Source organism: Oncorhynchus mykiss, chromosome 31, assembly GCF_013265735.2.
Source record: "Oncorhynchus mykiss isolate Arlee chromosome 31, USDA_OmykA_1.1, whole genome shotgun sequence".
NCBI classification, from domain to species: domain Eukaryota; kingdom Metazoa; phylum Chordata; class Actinopteri; order Salmoniformes; family Salmonidae; genus Oncorhynchus; species Oncorhynchus mykiss.
Genome location: NC_050571.1, coordinates 28,789,805 through 28,809,650, shown reverse-complemented (window position 1 = coordinate 28,809,650; position 19,846 = coordinate 28,789,805). Strand labels below are relative to the sequence as shown.

The following is a 19,846-nucleotide window of genomic DNA, read 5'->3' as shown; positions in this document are numbered from 1 at the left end:
GATCAGTCTATGACTAGGGTGGCTGGAGTCTTTGACCATTTTAAGGGCCTTCCTCTGACACCGCCTGGTATAGAGGTCCCATATGGCAGGAAGCTTGGGCCCCAGTGATATACTCTGTAGTGGCTTTAGGTCGGAGGCCGAGCAGTTGCCATACCAGGCAGTGACACGACCAGTGGGACCCATAAGGTTTGAGTGAGAACACACTGGGAATAAGCATACGGGGAATTTAGCATGATTATTGTTGTTCTTTTTAATACTGGCTCTTCTTCTTCTTTGGTGTTTATGGTAGTGTGCAGACCAACGTTAAGGTGCATTAATGCCACCTACCTGGCATAAGTCTGATAGAGACTGGACTTTGGATATAACCGAAATTCTGAAATCAAATCAATATTGGCTTCAATGTAATTCATTATGAATTCACCTGTCATTGACAGAAAGTTTGTGACATTTTGTCAAAAACACGAGTTGAAACCCCTAAAGCAGGGGTATTCAACACTTTCCTGTCTTCCACATTTAGCAGCCAAGACTGCAGGACCACGGAGGGTCTGTCTATGGAGGCCAGTGTTTCTGCATCTCTGCTGTGTTATGTTGTGGAGGCATTTCACCGTAGAGTTATGCCAATGAATGGTTTGTGTGTGTTGTGTTTCTCCACAGGCATCTTGTCTGCTGGCACTGTCTGAGTTCAGCTATAATGAGACACAGTTTCTGCACTTTAATGGCAGTTATGTGGTCTGTCCTGTCTGTGGACCTGAAAACAGACGTAACAAATAGAGTTACTGTGTCTGTCTGTCTGTCTGTCTGTCTGTCCTGTCTGTGGACCTGAAAACAGACGTAACAAATAGAGTTACTGTGCCTGCCTGCCTGCCTGCCTGCCTGCCTGCCTGCCTGCCTGCCTGCCTGCCTGCCTGCCTGCCTGCCTGCCTGCCTGCCTGCCTGCCTGTCTGTCTGTCGACCTGATAACAGACATAACAAATAGAGTCTGTCTGTCTGTCTGTCTGTTAACCTGTCCCTGACTCTACACATGTGCTTACTGTCCCAGCACTGTGGCTATGGGGATGGGGAGAGGGGGCTGCTGTGTGCCGTGTGCTGAGGGGCAGTTCAGTGTCTAGACTGGGTTAGCCCTGACAACTTCCTCCCAGGGTTCGATATCTATAGGGGGCTGGTGGCACCTTAATTGGGGAGGACGGGCTCATAGTAATGTCAGGAACCGAATAAATGGAATGGGTTCGAACACATCAAACGTATAGTTTTTTATTCCAATAACTTAAAGATAACCGAAGCCACTGTAATCTTAGAGGGCAGTAATGAAACAGGATCGGTCATGATCATCCCCATAGGCCTTGCTGCGTACATCATCATGTGTGGTGTTTATGTGTAGGGTTTTTGTGTGGTGTTTATGTATGGTGTTTATGTGTGGTGTTTATGTGTGGTGTTATAAGCTCCTGATGTGGATCTGTCGTGGACCTGTTGTGCATGCCCTCACAGCAGGCAAGGTCAACAGCCAGCCAACCAATTAATGCTGTTTAGCAAACAACTACAACATCACCGTAAGCTTTCCACTGGTAGATCCTGTTGATTTTCAAATTATTCTTCTCAGAGTGAGAATTAGTCAACAGAATTTCATTTCATCAGAATTGGCCATCACTATTTCCAGAAGTTCCAAAGTGTAACGATCTGGGTGTAGTGGGTGCGAAGTCAGGCGCAGGAAGCAGAGAGTTCAGGGTAGTGCTATTTAATGCACAAACGGTGAACATAAGCCACCCCACAAAACACAGGGCGCACACAAAACAAATGCCCCAAACACGGGGACTTATGCAGTCTAGCAAAAAGCCCAAGAAATGGGAAACACGTAAACCTCAAACGTGCACACTAGTCACACAAACAATCCCGCACAAAGAGCAGGCGCGCCTCCTGGTAATTATAGCCCGACTAATCAGCCTAAAGACAAAACAGGTGAAACCAATAAACAGAAAGGGGGAAAAGGATCAGTGGCAGCTAGTAGGCCGGTGACGACGACCGCCGAGAGCCACCCGAACAGGAAGGGGAGCCACCTTCGGTAGGAGTCGTGACACAAAGGAGTTACAGAGAACACTGAGTACATGACATTGTAAAACAAGTTGTGTAGATGAGGGGTATGTGTGTATTGTTGAGCTACAGTAGTGACACTGGATACGGTTCATGTCTCCATGGCTCTTATTGGTTCAATGACTTCCACATCGACCTTTCTACTACTTCTGTTGCTCTGGGCCCTTCTGCTGTTCATTGAAAGATTCAGTGTTTTTTGCCTTTACTGAAAAGAGAACACTTGTACCCCCTCAGAGAAACAACCAGTACCCCCCCAGAGAGACCACCAGTATCCCCTCAGTGAGACCACCAGTATCCCCTCAGAGTCCACCAGTACACCCCTCAGAGAGTCCACCAGTATCCCCTCAGTGAGAACACCAGTATCCCATCAGTGAGACCACCACTATCCCCTCAGAGAGTCCACCAGTATCCTCTCAGTGAGACCACCAGTACCCCCTTAGTGAGACCACCAGTACCCCCTTAGTGAGACCACCAGTACCTCCTTAGTGAGACCACCAGTATCCTCTCAGTGAGACCACCAGTACCCCCTTAGTGAGACCACCAGTATCCCCTCAGAGAGTCCACCAGTATCCACCCAGAGAGTCCACCAGTATCCTCTCAGAGAGACCACCAGTACCCCCTTCGTGAGACCACCAGTATCCCCTCAGAGAGACCACCAGTTTGGGAGAGAGAGAGAGAGAGAGAGTTTTGCCCTGTTCAAATAATACACTACTGTGGCCCATTAAATGCTGTTACATAATCAATTCATGTCCTTGGATTTTTACATGAACATTCAACCAACTGTATGTTTTCAAAAACTGAAATCAGGTTTTCTGTGTCAAACTGTTTTCAACTCTCTATCACTGCGCTGACACCAATATTTAAGTAATTGACTGACACTGAACTCTTCTCTTCTTGTCTTCTTGTTGGTCCAGGTGAAGAGGCTGGGCTATTCCCTGGGTTTCTCCCCTGAGGTCCTTTCTAACCGCCATGGGTTCCATGATCTGTTCCAGTACCTACACCCTACTGTCCCAAGCCGCCGCCCTCCTGCCCCGCCTTGATATTGTTGCTAGGATACATTGCGCTCTGGTGGCCACTCACACGGTGACGTCCAGGCCCTAGGGACATGTTGCCATGACTCCAAGCAATCCAAGCTCAACTTGGCCTTTGTGACATATACACTCTCCTACATATTTATTTGTACAGTGAAGCTAAAATGTTTTATTTGTCTCTATATTGCATTATTTTGGATTTGTGATCAAATGTGTCATATGAGGCGACAGTACTTAATGTCACCTTTTATTTGAGGGTATTTTCATACAAAACTATTTTACCATTAAGAAATGAAATCACATAATGTATCTTGTCCCCCCATTTGAAGTATTTGGACGAACTCACTTATATGTGTATTAAAGTAGTCAACAGTTTAGTATTTGGTTTCATATTCCGATATATCAGCAAAATTATACTCCCAGAAATATGACCCTCCCCTGTTATTGGTTATGGTTAGCATGTCTTGGGGGTATGATGATTGTGTGTCTAACTTCCTCACTCATCATTATTCCCGATTCATTCAGGATTATCTGTAATCATGGTAGCATCCACATTAATGTAGAAGTAGTCAAAAGTTTAGAATTTGGTCCCATATTCCTAGTACGCAATGACTACATCAAGCTTGTGACTTTACAAACTCGTTGGATGCATTTGCAGTTTGTTTTGATTGTTGCAAACTATGCTGTGCCCAGTAGAAATGCCATTTTGGACTCACTTTACGGAGAATCCTGAATGAATTGTGAATAATATTGTTTGAGAAAGTTACAGATGCACCAATATCATATACTCAAGACATGCTAACCTCTCACCATTATTATAACAGAGGAGGTTAGCATTTTATATCATACCTCCAAGACATGCTAACCTCTCACCATTACAATAATAGAGGATGTTAGCATTTTATATCATACCTCCAAGACATGCTAACCTCTCACCATTACAATAACAGGGGATGTTAGCATTTTATATCTTACCCCCAAGACATGCTAACCTCTCACCATTACAATAACAGGGGATGTTAGCATTTTTTGGGGAGGGGGTGGGGTATGATCTTTGAGCCTCTGTAACTTTCTCAAACCTTCATATTTACTCAATATTTACTATTGATTCATGATAATCGGTAATCATGGTAGCATCCACATTAATGTAGAAGTGTTCAGAAACGTATTCACTCCTTATTTACAATAAAAGTGACTCCAAAATGACACTACATTATTTACCATTAATTTCTGTTGGCCAACATAATCTGAAACACAACCAAAACAAACTGCAAGTGCTTCTAACAAGTTTGTAGAGTCACACGCTTTATGTAGTCATTGCGTGCTAGGAATATGGGACTAAATATAAACATTTTGACTACTAATGAGTGAATTTGTCCAAATACTTATGACACCTTCAATTGGGGGGACTAAATACAGTACAGAAAGTGGTTTCATTTCTAAACGGTAGAACAGATATGTATGAATGAAAATATCCTCAAATAAAAGGTGACATTCTGTACTGTTGCCTCATACAGTATGAACCAGTTTAACTCAATTCCAAAATGCTGGAGTGTAGAGCCAAATTAAACGCTTTAGCTTCACTGTACAAATAAATACGTAGGGGAGTGTACTGTATGTAGCACTATGACCAGAATCCTCATCATGGTATGCCACACCATGGGAAAGGGACACCAGTATAGTGTAGAGTTTGACATGAGACTCCTGGATAATGTTCTAGTTCTGCAACGTATTGTTAGACAGTGGGGCTACCAGCTTGTTATATGATATCCAATTATGTCAATGTTCCTTTAGTAAAACAACTCAAAGGGAAAGGGAGCGGAACTTGACCGTTTGAAACTAGATTTTTTTTTTCTTTTTTTTTTGGGGGGGGGGGGGGGGGGGGGGCTAGAAACTGCAATTGCTTGTTCACAGTGGGTTAAATCAATCCATTCAATGTATAGCCATTATATATATGTAATACCCTTGAACTATTTTCTGTTGCATAAGACATAATGGTATCATTTGTCTGCATACTGTAAGGTGTGAATAGTCAGCATTGTAATGTGACCTAGATTACTTTTTCATCTGAGTCACAGGATGCAACGCACAGAGACTTGGCAATGAGGCCCTTTATCTACCTCCCCAGAGTCAGATGAACTTGTTGATAACATTTGTATGTCTCTGTGTCCAGTATGAAGGAAGTAAGAGGTAGTTTCGCGAGCCAATGCTAACTATCTTTAGTGCAATGACTGGAAGTCTATGGGTATCTGCTAGCATGCTTTTCAATGCGAAGCTAACTCTAATTTCCTTCATACTGGACACAGAGACATACAAATACTATCCACAAGTTAATCTGACTCTGGGGAAGTAAACAAAGGGCCTCATTGCCAAAATCTTGAAGCATCCCTTTAACCATGTGTATGGGAAGGCTATTTGCCTATGATGAATACCAGTATAGGGTTTATGGTATCTCACTGCTATACCGGACCAACCTCTCACTAACACTTCCATTATATGTGATGGTTGTTAGTGTTAAATAACCTCTTCTGTATTGTTCAGTGCAGTATAACTGAACCCACAATGCATTTTTGTTTACCCTGTTTTCCATGTAAAATGAATGAGGGCCCCGCTGGCTAAGGCATGTGAGATGGGGTAGGACAGAAGCGTTAGTGTTGGATGAAAATAGACAGAACAGAGCACAGGGAGGATGTGGTGTTTTCTTTATTTGTAGGGGTTGGTTCACTACTGCTGCAAAGCAGTTCCTCCTGAAACTCCTTAGACTCTTCAACTCTTTCCATAAGGTAAGTCCTCAAGGAAGCCAATGCCTTGACTTCTCTAAACTGCTTCTCTAATGTAATGTTATGACAGAGACAGAACAATATGATTGACACAAATGCATCTCTAACTTTTATAGTGCATCTGACAAAGTTTAGCTTTTATGTTCTGACATAAATATTACTTCCTGTTTGAGTTCTAATTAATTGTATTCCCACTATCATTCCCTGGGTGGTTTGATTACACTTTATATTCAACATGGCAAACTTTGATAAGCAGCTGTTGCCTTCTCACAACCATAGATTTTCACGCTAGGTGGCGCTATTGCCTATCGATGGCCCGTTCCCTACTTTTACTTGGATGTCCACGTAACCGCGTACGTATTATGCGCGCCTCTGTTGCCCCCAAAAAATTGAGAAGGAAAACTTCATAGAAATGGCGGAGGGTGCAACATCTCTGAAGGGTTTGCGAGCTCAAATGGGTAAGGAATACACTTAGCATAACTAATTATTGATGTGCCAATGTAGCTACTTAATGAAGTCGAATTTCCTCTACGTTGCTTGATAAGTGACCCCTCTACCGGTAACCTACTCATTTTGAACATGTTTTGTGGCTAGCAAGCTAACCTTATCCGCTGACAAAAGGAGTTGGAAGTCCGCAACTCTGATCCCCTCCGGCCAGTTTGAAAGCTAGCTGTACAACCTACTAAGCTATCTGCATGAACATCAACGTTTACCAGGTCATTTATTTTGCACTATATGTAACTAGTACAACGTTCCTATTGAATGTACTTATTGTAAAATCACATTAAAACCTACTCTAACTGAGCCATAGTAGCAGAACCAGAGAGCCAATCATTGTTGGATCCAAAATTAAATGTAATCACCGGTTGGAACGGATCTGCGTGCGCGCTGCAGAGGCGCCATAAATTGCTACCTAGCTAACGTTACACATCAAACTTGTTGAAATAGTTGCCTAATTAGCTAGCTAATTATTAACTAAATAATTAATTTGCCAATAAGCATAGTTTACTTAGCTAGCTGGGTAGCTAACTTATACAGTTAGCGTCATAACCGTGCCTATTTTCTGACTAGCTAATTTAACTAATAATACTAGCTACAGTAGCTACTTTATGGTCATCTTTGACATCTCCAAGTTCAAGCTAGGAGGTAACGTTAGCCGACGACTTGCTAGCCATTGTCTGCAAAGAAGCAAACCGTATTTTCTGGTTGGCTAGCTAGTTTAATCAGATTGACCCTGGAGAGGCTGCACGAAACTGTCGTGTAAAACTACACAAATTGTCTGTTGGTATGTTAAATGACGCTAGGCTAATTCTAAAACAGTGATGTGCAAGTAACGTTAGCTACGTAAGTATTGCTATTTTTTTGTGCCTGTCTTAATGCCCAGAAAGGACGTTTGTTGTGGTATTCCTGAGGGCTTTGAATGAGAGTATTCCCGTGGGCTTTGGATGTTGACAGGTTTTGACCTGGAACTGGGAGGTGATTGGTGGTTTCACATGGGATTTGAGAGGAAGTTATGGTGGTTTTTGTGTGTTGCATACCTAGCTAGCTAATTCCTCTCTAGAGACAAGTCACCAATGCAGTTTCCCCTCAATGCATGTGGCTCATTGGTATTCAAGCAGTGAAGAGAATCTGAAATTAAAACTATTTGTCTAAGCTTGTTGACATGTGACAGATTCCGTTGTCTTGGCAAGGTAGCTAGCTGCTACATTTATTTTATTTAACCTTTATTTAACTAGGCAATTCAGTTAAGAACAAATTCTTATTTTCAATGACGGCCTACTGGGGAACAGTGGGTTAACTGCCTTGTTCAGGGGCAGAACTACAGATTTTTACCTTGTCAGCTCGGGGATTCGATCTACATAACGATGTCTGACGTGGTTTTGCACTGAGTTCCACAGACACTGAACCAAAAGTCCACAAAGCTGCTCATGGGATGATGACTGTCCATTTACGGCTAGTTTTCTTGGATGCAGTCAGTGATAAAGGGTTGTTTTGTTTTGTGTATTTGGTTCCACTTTTTCACACTACAAAATTGCTGTATAAGCCAACACTTTTTCTGTCTTTAACATTAACAGAAGTTATTTTACATCGTAAGCTGGGCCTCTTCCTGAGTGGCAGCCAAATGCACAGATGTTTACTGTTTGTCTGCATCAGAAGGTCTGAATGCCCAGTTTGTTTTGTACTCAAACTGTTGGACTGGGCTGATATGCTAGTGTTTCTTTCCGTCAACATACCAGGCGTGAAGGGGTGTTTCTGAAAGTAGGTCATATCTTTTCTTCATCCACTTTCTCATTCACTATTTTCACTCTGAAAGCTATATCCACTGAAATATGTGTCTTTGTGAAAGTATTTTCCAGAGATATTCAATCTTGCCTGTCAGTGAACTGCTGAGAAAGAGGGTGATGAGGGGAGTTTTGAAAAACCCAACCGCACTGTGTTCATAGACAGGAAGGGTAACAAAAGAATGGCTGGAATCCAGTACAGTGTTGAAACACACAAATACTTGGTTATCTACGCAAGATTGTGGGTTGTACCTACACTGTCATTATGAGTGCAGATCAGATGCCTGTGACTGGAACCTAGCAAGGCTATCTGAATCCTGGCTCTGCCTGGCCTGAAGAATCAAAAGCATGAAAAATATTTCTGAATTGTTCTGAGGGAACCGGAGGAGGACATTTTTTAGCCTTTTTTTGTTCGGAAGCTTGTAGCAATGAAAGAGAAACAACTAGTTAGGAGGAGTTCCTCTCATCCCTGTCTTCTATAGGAGGTTAACCCTGAGTTCAGAGGTCATGACATGCTACAGTTTGAGATTGCAGAGCCCCCGACAGTGACACGGTTTTGTTTCATGGCAGGCATTACAGCACAGAGAGAAACGAGCCCCAGGCAGGTCAACTCTTTTATCGGGTGAATAAGAGCTGATTCATGTGATACAGTAAAATATCATGGAAGTTGGATGTGCCCACTCCTATAATACATCAATAAAAAAGAAAGTAAAAGTGCAATATGTGCCATGTAAAAAAAGCTTGCTCAGCTTTTGCTCAGAACATGAGAACATATGAAAGCTGGTGCTTCCTTTTAACATGAGACTTCAATATTCCAAGGTAAGAGGTTTTAGGTTGTAGTTAATATAGAATTTATGACTATTTCTCTCTGTACCATTTGTATTTCATATACCTTTGACTATTGGATGTTCTTATAGGCACTTTAGTATTGTCAGTGTAACAGTATAGCAGTATTGCAATGTCCGTACTGTGAGACGCTTAAGACAGGGCGGACAGCTGATCGTCCTCGCAGTGGCAGACCACTAGTAACATCTGCACAGGATTGGTATAGCCGAACATCACACCTGCGGGACAGGTACAGGATGGCAACAACTGCCCGAGTTGCACCAGGAACGCACAATCCCTCCAGTTCTCAGACTGTCCTCAATAGGCTGAGAGAGGCTGGACTGGGGGCTTGTAGGCCTGTTATAAGACAGGTCCTCACCAGACATCACCGGCAACAACATCACGTATGGTCACAAACCCACCGTCGCTGGACCAGACAGGACTGGCAAAAAGTGCTCTTCACTGACGAGTCGTGGTTTTATCTCACCATTGGTGATCAGATTTGCGGTTATCGTTGAAGGAATGAGCATTACACTGAGGCCTTTACTCTGGAGTGGGATTTCTGAGGTGGAGGGTCCATCATGGTCTGGGGCGGTGTGTCACAGCATCATCAGACTGAGCTTGTTGTCATTGCAGGCAATCTCAACCCTGTGCGTTACAGGGAAGACATCCTCCTCCCTCATGTGGTACCCTTCCTGCAGGCTCATCCTGACATGACCCTGCAGCATGACAATGCCACCAGCCAGGCTGCTCGTTCTGTGTGTGATTTCCTGCAAGACAGGAATGTCTGTGTTCTGCCATGGCCAGCGAAGAGCCCGGATCTCAATCCCATTGAGCATGTCTCGGACCTGTTGGATCGGAGGGTGTGGGCTAGGGCCATTCCCCCCAGAAATGTCTGGGAACTTGCAGGTGCCTTGGTGGAAGATTGGTGTAACATCTCACAGCAAGAACTGACAAATCTGGAGGAGATGCGCTGCGGTACTTCATGCAGCTGGTGGCCCCACCAGGTACTGACTGTTACTTTTGATTTTGACCCACCCTTTGTTCAGGGACACATTATTCCATTTCTGTTAGTCACATTTCTGTGGAACTTGTTCAGTTTTTGTCTGTTGTTGAATCTTGTTATGTTCATACAAATATTTACACATGTTAAGTTTGCTGAAAATAAATGCAGTTGACAGTGAGGACTTTTTTTTTTTTGAGTTTAGATGCTTTGTATCAGTTGACTGTATAAGCATTGAGCCTAGGCCTATCCACTCCATTGTGCTTGTTGGCCTGCCATGAGTGATGCTGATGAAATGTGATGTGTGTTACACATCTGAGACAGTCCTTGTGTGAGCCCAACTCTGGTCAGGGCATTCTGTCATTAGCCAGTGAGAATGGAGCTCAACCTGCTGTCGTCAAGGTGTCTTCATCCCGGTGGCTCTGGAAATAGCCCCGGCTTACCTCTGAGTGAATGTGTCCCCAATAATCCTGGACAAGATCTGGTGTGTGTGTGTGCACCCTCATCGCAGCTGTGCCCGGTGAAGACTGTCATTATTAGACAGTGTGGACACATTCCCCTCCAGGCATCTGCAGTACTGCACTTCCTGCTTGCCAAGAAACACCCAACCATTGCTACTGCTGGGCCCCAGAAGGAATGAGAGGTCACTTCACTGACCCACTGAACTCACTATTGTCTCTGACTGATATTTGTGTGTGTGTTGAGTGGTGGATGGTTGTGTTAAGGGGGGGGGGGGGGCTGTAGTTTCTTTGTGCCCTGTCTACTGACGAGTGGCTGGACTCTGCTTTATTTTTGGCTGACTGACACCTCAGTGCTCAGTACCAATCTCACTGTGGCTTTGGACAGGAGGCACGAACGCAGCAGTCAGCATGTCTTCTTCAGCAGTGGCCCAATGTAAATTTATTGTGAATAGTATGTAATTTATGAACAAAAGGATTATATGCCTCATACTCTTTTATATTGGTGTTCATTACCCATAGTGCTTTGAAGTTAGACATTTCCTGTTTGAACACTGGTGGTTTTGTCCGGCTGTGAACAGAACTGCAGCTGCATGATGGTGCAGGCTGGCCTGCTTCCTGTTTATGACCAGTGCCTGCCCTGTCTGTGGAGCCATGATGAGTGTTCCAGGACAAGACAGGAGCCCCCTGATGAGTTGGATTTTACTGCCTCCCCTAACTGCTCTGCCTGTGGGATGTTTCCTAGCCTAGCTAGCCTAATCAATATAGCCAGTCTATTTACTATGTTGTGTGTGATTATAGAGTGCAAAGCTGTTGCAGTGCATACTGTACCCTAACTGCCTAATAGGATAAGTTGGGTACCACAGACTAATCAGTGAGGTGTTTCCCCCATCACAGCAATGCAGTGCCGCTGTAGCTAGCAAGCATAGGCTAATTAAAATGGCATGTCCTCTATGGTTTGATGAAGAAAAATAAAAGTAGCTTGTTTTTAAACGTATTGTATTATAGTTGTGGACATAAAATAAAACATTTTACCAGGTTATTCTCATTGTTCAACTGTCTGTTTTACAAGAGAGACCTGGCCAAAATGGCAGCACACAAAGTTGCAGACACATTTACATCATAAAACACGAAGAGCTACAGTTTAAAAAAAAAAAAAAAAAACATTTACATACAGAAAAGCAAGATGTTTTGGGAAAGTGTGGTGCAACTGTGGGTCAGAACATTGATAGCCCTCTTTTATTTTCCATCATAGTGTTCAACGTAACTTTAAACACATTTTGAAATGGGATGAGCTCCTGTCGTTTTCGGACCTTTTCAAGCTCGTTCCAAGTGGACGGGGCAGAGTCCTAAAAAGCTTTTTGCCCTAGCTCTGTACGGGCCTTAGGCACAATCAGCTAGACACAGTCATCTGTGCACAGACAATAGTTTTCATTTGACTGCTAAACAATGTAGTTACAAAAGTAAAATGGTAGCTGTCTCAATATGGCCTTATAAATAAAAATGTACCAATGATTTAATCTCTGAAGAGCTAACGAAGGCCAACCCACTCTCATGTAGAGGGTACAGTGATGTGAGAGCTTTGGAGTTACAAACCTCAGCTCCTCATGGCTTTTATTTATATTTATTTTTTTATTGCAGAAAAAACAGACAATTGCAAAATAAATGCAAAACTCTTTCTGGATGCTCAACACCAAGTACAGTTAATGTATTTTTTGTTTCATCGGGTAATGATTAGCACGGTAATACTTATGGATCATTCTGAAAAAGACCTTTGACCTTAACAAGCAGGTATTTGTGTGGTAATAACCAGACTTTTTCCCCCAACAGATATTATTGACAAATGTATTCCAGTAAGTCGTGACATAAGGAATTGATTCTATATCCCTTTTAAATAAAGCAGGGATGTATCTGTTGTTCTGAGGGAGCAAGGAGAAACACATTTTCCCTATTGGAGAGTCAACTGGATTAAGCGAGGGCAGGTCAAGAAGGTGAGGTCTGGTTACACCTCTAAATAACATGAGAGTTCCAGATGGAATAGCATCAGACTATGGCGAACTCTCTAGGTGTGACAGGGATATTGTAAAGAGTAAAATTCCTTATAATGATTGACAATCCTTCTGTATTAACATGTTGACTCATCAGCAGGATATGATTATTAAACCAGTTCTTAAAAAAATAGACTTGTTTCTATACAAAATATCCTTATTGTTCCAAATGAAATACCTATGCGGGGAAAAATTGTTTATTAACGACCACTCTAAGTATACTAGTCTATGAAAAGCATATTTTTTTTTAGGAATCTAATCATTGTTATAGTTACAAAGTAACATAAAATTGAAGCCACCAAAACGGGAGAAGATATGAGGGATGAAACTCCAAATTGAAGTTGTATTCTTTAGGAAATGTTTAGCCCAATTTATCTTAAGTATTATTCAAAGTATGAAAATCGGAAAAAATATGAGACCACCATATTCATGTGTTCATAGCGACAGATTTCCTAATACAATGTGTATGATTTTTCCAGGAAGTTAAAGCATCTGGTCAACCGGTTTACTTATTTTGTGAAGATGTAGGGACTGGGCTGCATAAGTAAGTCTGGAGATGCCGTCAGCTTTAGAAAGCAATACTTGACCTTTTTCAAGGATAAATCCCTCAGCAACCAATGGTTAAACTTTTCTTTTCAAAAATAGGTATGACATTTAATGAGCATCTTTCCTGTTGATCCTTAGATATGGTAATCCCAAGGTACGTTACTTTTTCCTTGACTGGAATATTGCATAGTGTATCACACAGTCTTTAACAGCAAACAATTCACACTTATTAAGGTTTAGGCAAAGACCAGATGCTTTGGAAAATATATTTATCACATCGACTGATCTAGAAATCTGGTCAGCATCTTTCAAAAAGAGGGTGGTGTCATCTACAGGCTTACTGGTGATGATATCTCTGTCAGCAATAGAGATCCCTTTTATATTGCTGGATTTAACAAAACTTGTAAAAGTTGGGTTGCAAGCAGGAAGAGGTAAGGTGAAATTGGGCAACCTTGCCCAGTTCCTCTTTTCAATTCTAGGAGGAGTGCCATGCTCTAATTTAATGTAACTGTTCCCATTCTCCTCATGTTATTGTCCAGCATGCGTTATGTCACAGGGACAAACATGTACAAGATATCACCATACTCAATTACAGGCACGAAAATAGCGGAAACGAGCCTCTTTCTCTCTTCAAAAGAAAAACATGACTTATTATGAAAATAAAAACCCAACTTGAACCTTCGATGTGGGTTTTAAAGGTGAGACACTCATCTATCAAGTGACCCAAGTACTTGTAAGTTGCTTCTTTTTATACTCTATCTGCATAGTGACTATACATGGGAGAGTCTGAGGTTTCAACTTAGATTTTGTGAAAACCATAAACCTTTTCAGCATTTTAAAAGCCACTTCAGCTGACAGAGCTGAGTCTGGACAATAGTAAAGGTAGATTGCAGTTCTTCTAAAGGCCTTATTCAATGTTGCGGCACAACAATAAATAACTGTTGTCAGCATAAAAATGAAAACTAGCATTTGACACGTCATTATTATACCAACATTATTAAAGGGATTCTTCGGGATTTTGGCAATGAGGCTATTTATCTACTTCCCGTAGTCCGATGAACTCATGGATTCCATTTGGTCTGTGTGCGGTTTGAAGAAAGTTGCTAACTAGTGATAGCGCAAATGCTAACTAGCGATAGCGCAAATGCTAACTAGCGATACTAGCGATAGCGCAATGACTTGATGTCTATATCCATAGATTTCTAATTGTGCTAAAACTAGTTAGCATAGGCTCGCAAAACTTCCTCCAACGTTCTTCATACTGGACACAGAGACATACAAATGGTATCTCGAAGTTCATGTGACTCATTGCCAAAATCCATGTGTCCCTTTAATATAAATAGAGAACTGTGGTCCTGCCCCCTTCTGGACAGTTAACCTATCTGGTGTCTTGCCATCAGAACTCTATGTCCAGTTTCTGACACACAGCTTTTGAACCAAGAGACTGCCTGATCAGATAATTCTGTGTTGGCAAGTCTTTGCAACATGTCATGATCAACTGTGTCAAATGCCTTTGATAGATCGATTAATAAGGGTGCCGTTTCTTGTCCATGGCATCAATGATATAATTAACAACATTTGTTGCTGCAGTAGTAGTGCCATGCTGTTTTCTGAAACCTGATTGAAACGTAGATAAAATGCCATTGAAACGTAACTCCAATTGACATTGACATTGGCTAGGCAGGCAAATTTGTTGTGTGTGCTAATGGTTTTGCTTAATACCTTCACTCTGTTACCATTGCTGTTGTCCCCATTGACATTACTGTTATAAAAACGCCACCCACGCTCTTGTCCGGCTTTGTGCTGCGTCATCCAGTCTGTCTGATTTACTGCAGCCAGCCCACTCGGGTCTAATGTATGCTTATCAATGCAAATCTCCATAGTGATGGATGCATGTGCCCTCTCTCTCCTCTTGTCAACTCTCCTTTCAGTATGCACAAGGACACCTGGCTCTTTCAGTTCTACAATACGTGGTCCTGTGTGGCTCAGTTGTTAGAGCATGGCTCGAACCCAGGGTTGTGGGTTCGATTCCCACGGGTGACCAGTACGATAGCAACAAGTCGCTCTGAATAAGAGCGTCTGCTAAATGACTAAAATGTAAAATATGTGTAAATCTGTGGTGAAAAGACCTGAATAAAAGCATTATATTCAATTGAAACCCCTATTGCATTGTCCAGTTAATGTAGGCTAGTCTATGACCAATATTAACTTTGGATAAATTGATGGTATCACTTGCCTCCCAGGTGTGGCAGAGTTAATGGGTATGGACTGGAGCATAGGTGGTGTAACCAGGGACTCAGTCCTTTTATTGTTGCTATGGTGTACTGTTATTTGCATGCTTTGTGCTGGAGGAGAGGGCTCACTGTTTGCCCACTGTTCTCCTTTGTGAGTGACCGAGAGGATGAGGACAGTGACTCAGACAATCCCTTTTGCATATTCTCTATATCCTCTGGCCTGCTCTTTTAATCTGCGTCTGTGAGGGTAGGCTGCACCTACTTCTAATCACGCTATCACACAAGCAGGGAATTATTTCAACTTGTTTTAAAGATGACCGTCTTCAGTGGAACTCTTTTTGGATCGACAATCTGAATGACCACTGCCTGGGCCAAGAGTCTGTCTATGAATAGTGTGAACACTCCAAAGGAACAGACCCCTCAAAAGAGCCCCAGATGTGAATTGAACTATCTCGAGAGGTTGTCTGAGTTTGGTTCGCTTGAATTCTGTGCCCCAAAAAAGGGACCAGATCAATGTGAACACAAGGCTCTCCACGTTTGCTTGTCATTATTCCCACACCACACAGTAGACTACTGCAACACCATTTCCCCTGCCATAACCCCTCACATTGGTGAGAGAAGATGATGTGCAGGTTCGTGGGAAAAGAATGTGTGCTGTTTATGGATATTGATTAGAGATTGTCAAGGATGCACAGATTCAAATATATAGTTTTGTACTGACATGTTCAGATTATTTTTTATTTCACCTTTATTTAACCAGTTAAGCTAGATGAACAAGTTCTCATTTGCAACTGCGACCTGGCCAAGATAAAGCATAGCAGTTCGACACATACAACAGAGTTACACATGGAATGAACAAAACATACAGTCAATAATACAGTAGAAAAAAATTAAACAAAGTCTATATACAGTGAGTGCAAATAAGGTCAAATAAGGGAGTTAAGGCAAAAAAAAAAGGCCATGGTGGCGAAGTAATTACAATATGGCAATTAAACACGAATGGTAGAAGTGCAAAAGATGGATGTGCAAGATACTGTGGTGCAAAAGGAGCTAAATAAATACAGTATGGGAATGAGGTAGATGGGCTGTATACAGATGGGCTATGAACAGGTGCAGTGATCTGTGAGCTGCTCTGACAGCTGGTTCTTAAAGCTAGTGAGGAAGATGGGAATCTCCAGCTTCAGTGATTTTTGCAGTTCGTTCCAGTCAGTGGCAGCAGAGAACTGGAAGGAAAGGCGACCAAAAGAGGAATTGACTTTGGGGGTGGCCTGTGAGATATACCTGCTGGAGCGTGTGCTATGAGTGGGTGCTGCTATGGTGACCAGCGAGCTGAGGTAAGGCGGGGCTTTACCTAGCAAAGACTTGTAGATGACCTGGAGCCAGTGGGTTTGGCAATGAGTATGAAGTGAGGGCCAGCCAACAAGAGAGTACAGGTCGCAGTGGTGGGTAGTATATGGGGCTTTGGTGACAAAACGGATGGCACTGTGATAGACTACATCCAGTTTGCTGAGTAGAGTGTTGGAGGCTATTTTATAGATGACATCCCCGAAGTCAAGGATCGGTAGGATGGTCAGTTTTACGAGGGTATGTTTGGCAGCATGAGTGAAGGAAGCTTTGTTGCGAATTAGGAAGCCGATTCTAGATTTAATTTTTGATTTTGAGATGCTTAATGTGAGTCTGGAAGGAGAGTTTACAGTCTAGCCAGACACCTAGGTATTTGTAGTTATCCACGTATTCTAAGTCAGAGCCGTCCAGAGTAGTGATGCTGGATGGGCAGGCAGGTGCGGGCAATGATCAGTTGAATAGCATGCATTTAGTTTTATTTGCGTTTAAGAGCAGTTGGAGGCCACGGAAGGAAAGTTGTATGGCATTGAAGCTCGCCTGGAGGGTTGTTAACACAGTGTCCAAAGATGGACCAGAAGTATACAGAATGGTGTCGTCTGCGTAGAGGTGGATTAGAGAATCACCAGCAGCAAGAGTGACATCATTGATGTGTACAGAGAAGAGTCGGCCCGAGAATTGAACCCTGTGGCACCCCCAGAGACTGCCAGAGGCCCAGACAACAGGCCCACCGATTTGACACACTGAGCTCTATCAGAGAAGTAGTTGGTGAACCAGGCAAGCTAATCATTTGAGAAACCAAGGTTGTTGAGTCTGCCAATAAGAATCTGATTGACAGAGTCGAAAGCCTTGGCCAGGTCAATGAATATGGCTGCACAGTAATGTCTCTTATCGATGGCGGTTATGATACCGTTAAGGACCTTGAGCGTGGCTGAGGTGCACCCATGACCAGCTCGGAAACCAGATTGCATAGCGGAGAAGGTATGATGTGATTCAAAAATCTCAGACGATACAAAAGAGAGGTTGCACAGGCTAGTAATAGGGGTTGCAACAATTTCGGCAGATAATTTAAGAGAGGGTCCAGATTGTCTAACCTGGCTGATTTGTAGGGGTCCAGATTTTGCAGCTCTTTCAGAACATCAGCTATCTGGATATGGGTGAAGGAGAAATGGTGGGGGCTTGGGCGGGTTGCTGTGGAGGGTGCTGGGCAGTTGACCCGGGGTAGAGGTAGCCAGGTGGAAAGCATGGCCAGCCGTAGAGAAATGCTTATTGAAATTCTCAATTATAGTGGATTTGTCTGTTGTAACCGTGTTTCCTAGCCTCAGAGCAGTGGGTTGCTGGGATGAGGTGCTCTTATTCTCCATGGACTTTAGTGTCCCAGAACGTTTTTGTACTGCAGGGTGCAAATTTCTGTTTAAAAAAGCTAGCCTTAGCTTTCCTAACTGCTTGTGTATATTGGTTCCTAACTTCCCTGATAAGTTGCATATCACGGGGGCTATTCGATGCTAATGCAGAACGCCACAGGATGTTTTTGTGCTGGTCAAGGGCAGACAGGTCTGGAGTGAACCAAGGGCAAAATCTATTCCTGGTTATACCATTTTTTGAATGGGGCATGCCTATTTAAGATGGTGAGGAAGGCACTTTTTAAAGAATAACCAGGCATCCTCTAGTGTCGGGATGAGGTCAATGTCGTTCCAGGATACCCCGGCCAGGTCGACTAGAAAGGCCTGCTCGCAGAAGTGTTTTAGGGAGCGTTTGACAGTGATGAGGGGTGGTCGTTTGCTCGCAGACCCATTACGGATGCAGGCAATGAGTCAGTGATCGCTGAGATCTTGGTTGAAAACAGCAGAGGTGTATTTGGAGGGTGAGTTAGTTAGGATGATATCTATGAGGGTGCCTGTGTTTACGGATTTGGGGTTATATCTGGTAGGTTCATTGATAAATTGTGTGAGATTGAGGGCATCAAGCTTAGATTGTAGGATGGCCGGGGTGTTAAGCATGTCAAGCATTTGTTTGCAATATGTTGATCTATAGGCTAAGATAGCTTCATAAGCTGTTTATTGATTGTGGGGTTTGAATAGTGTGAAGACAACATATTTGGTGAGAATCCATAACATGGTCGTAAAGTCCATTCTAGCTCTTAAAGGGGCAGTAGCCTACATTGGGTGTACAATTTTTAATTATTTAATCAGCAGTTATTCTACTGGTATTTTAATGTTACCAATACTATTTACATGTTCATTTTATCTTCTGATTACATCTTTTTAATAAAATGCTATCTATTAGCTTCCAAAATGTAAGTAGGTAAGTATATCTAGTTGTCCGATAGCACATTCTGATGGAGTGGCTTGTCCTGTATTTTTACCCAGAGTGCATTGAGTGAATGTTGGAAAAATACACCGAACAAAAATATAAAATCAAAATGTGAAGTGTTGGTCCCCATGTTTCATGAGCTGAAATAAAAATATGCACAAAAATAATCTCATTTTGTGCACAAATTTGTTTACATCCCTCTAGGTGAGCATTTCTCTTTTGCCAAGATAATCCATCCACCTGACTGGTGTGGCATATCAAGAAGCTGATTTATACAGCATGATCATTACACATGTGCGCCTGGGTAAAATAAAAGGCCATTCTAAAATGTGCAGTTTTGTCAAACGACACAATGCCACGGACGTCTCAAATTGAGGGTGTGAGCAATTAGCATGCTGACTGCAGGAATGTCCGCCAGAGAATTGAAAGTAAATTTCTCTACCATAAACTGCCTCCAATGTCATTTTAGAAAAATGTGTCAGTACGTCCAACTGGGCTCACAGCCTGTAACCACACCAGCCTAGGACCACCTCATCTGGCTTCTTCGCCTGCGGATCGTCTGAGACCAGCAACTCAGACAGCTGATAAAACAGTAGTATTTCTGTCTATAATAAAGCCCTTTTGTGGAGAAAAGCTCATAGTTGGCTGGTCCTGGTGCCCCACCCATGGCTGTACTCTTGCACGGTTGTGTAAAATCCATAGATTAGGGCCTATTGAATTCATTTAAATTGGCAAATTTCCTTATATGCACTAATTCAGTAAAATCGTTGAAACTGTTGCATGTTGCGTTTTTATATTTTTTGTTCAGTGTATCTTGGTTCCTTTCTAATCAAAGCAATGTAAATGCATAGAGTACTCGGACCTAACGAAGTTTAATTTAACCAGAGTCGGATGAACTGG

The 19,846-nt window shown here is 42.6% G+C and overlaps 1 protein-coding gene across 16 annotated transcripts in view; it reads left to right on the top strand.

The window, feature by feature from the left end:
- Nucleotides 1-6,201: 6,201 nt before the first annotated feature.
- Nucleotides 6,202-19,846, top strand: part of LOC110504938 (MAP7 domain-containing protein 1) — a 55,141-nt gene continuing 41,496 nt past the window's right edge. For 10 of the 16 annotated variants that reach the window (XM_021583831.2, XM_021583830.2, XM_036969583.1 and 7 more), the window contains exon 1: nucleotides 6,203-6,354. In XM_021583831.2, coding sequence (XP_021439506.2) covers nucleotides 6,309-6,354 — 46 coding nt within the window. In that variant the 5' untranslated portion in view covers nucleotides 6,203-6,308. Of the gene's footprint in view, nucleotides 6,355-19,846 lie in introns of all 16 variants that reach the window. The other 6 variants (XM_036969577.1, XM_021583821.2, XM_021583824.2 and 3 more) reach the window with 1 other exon arrangement.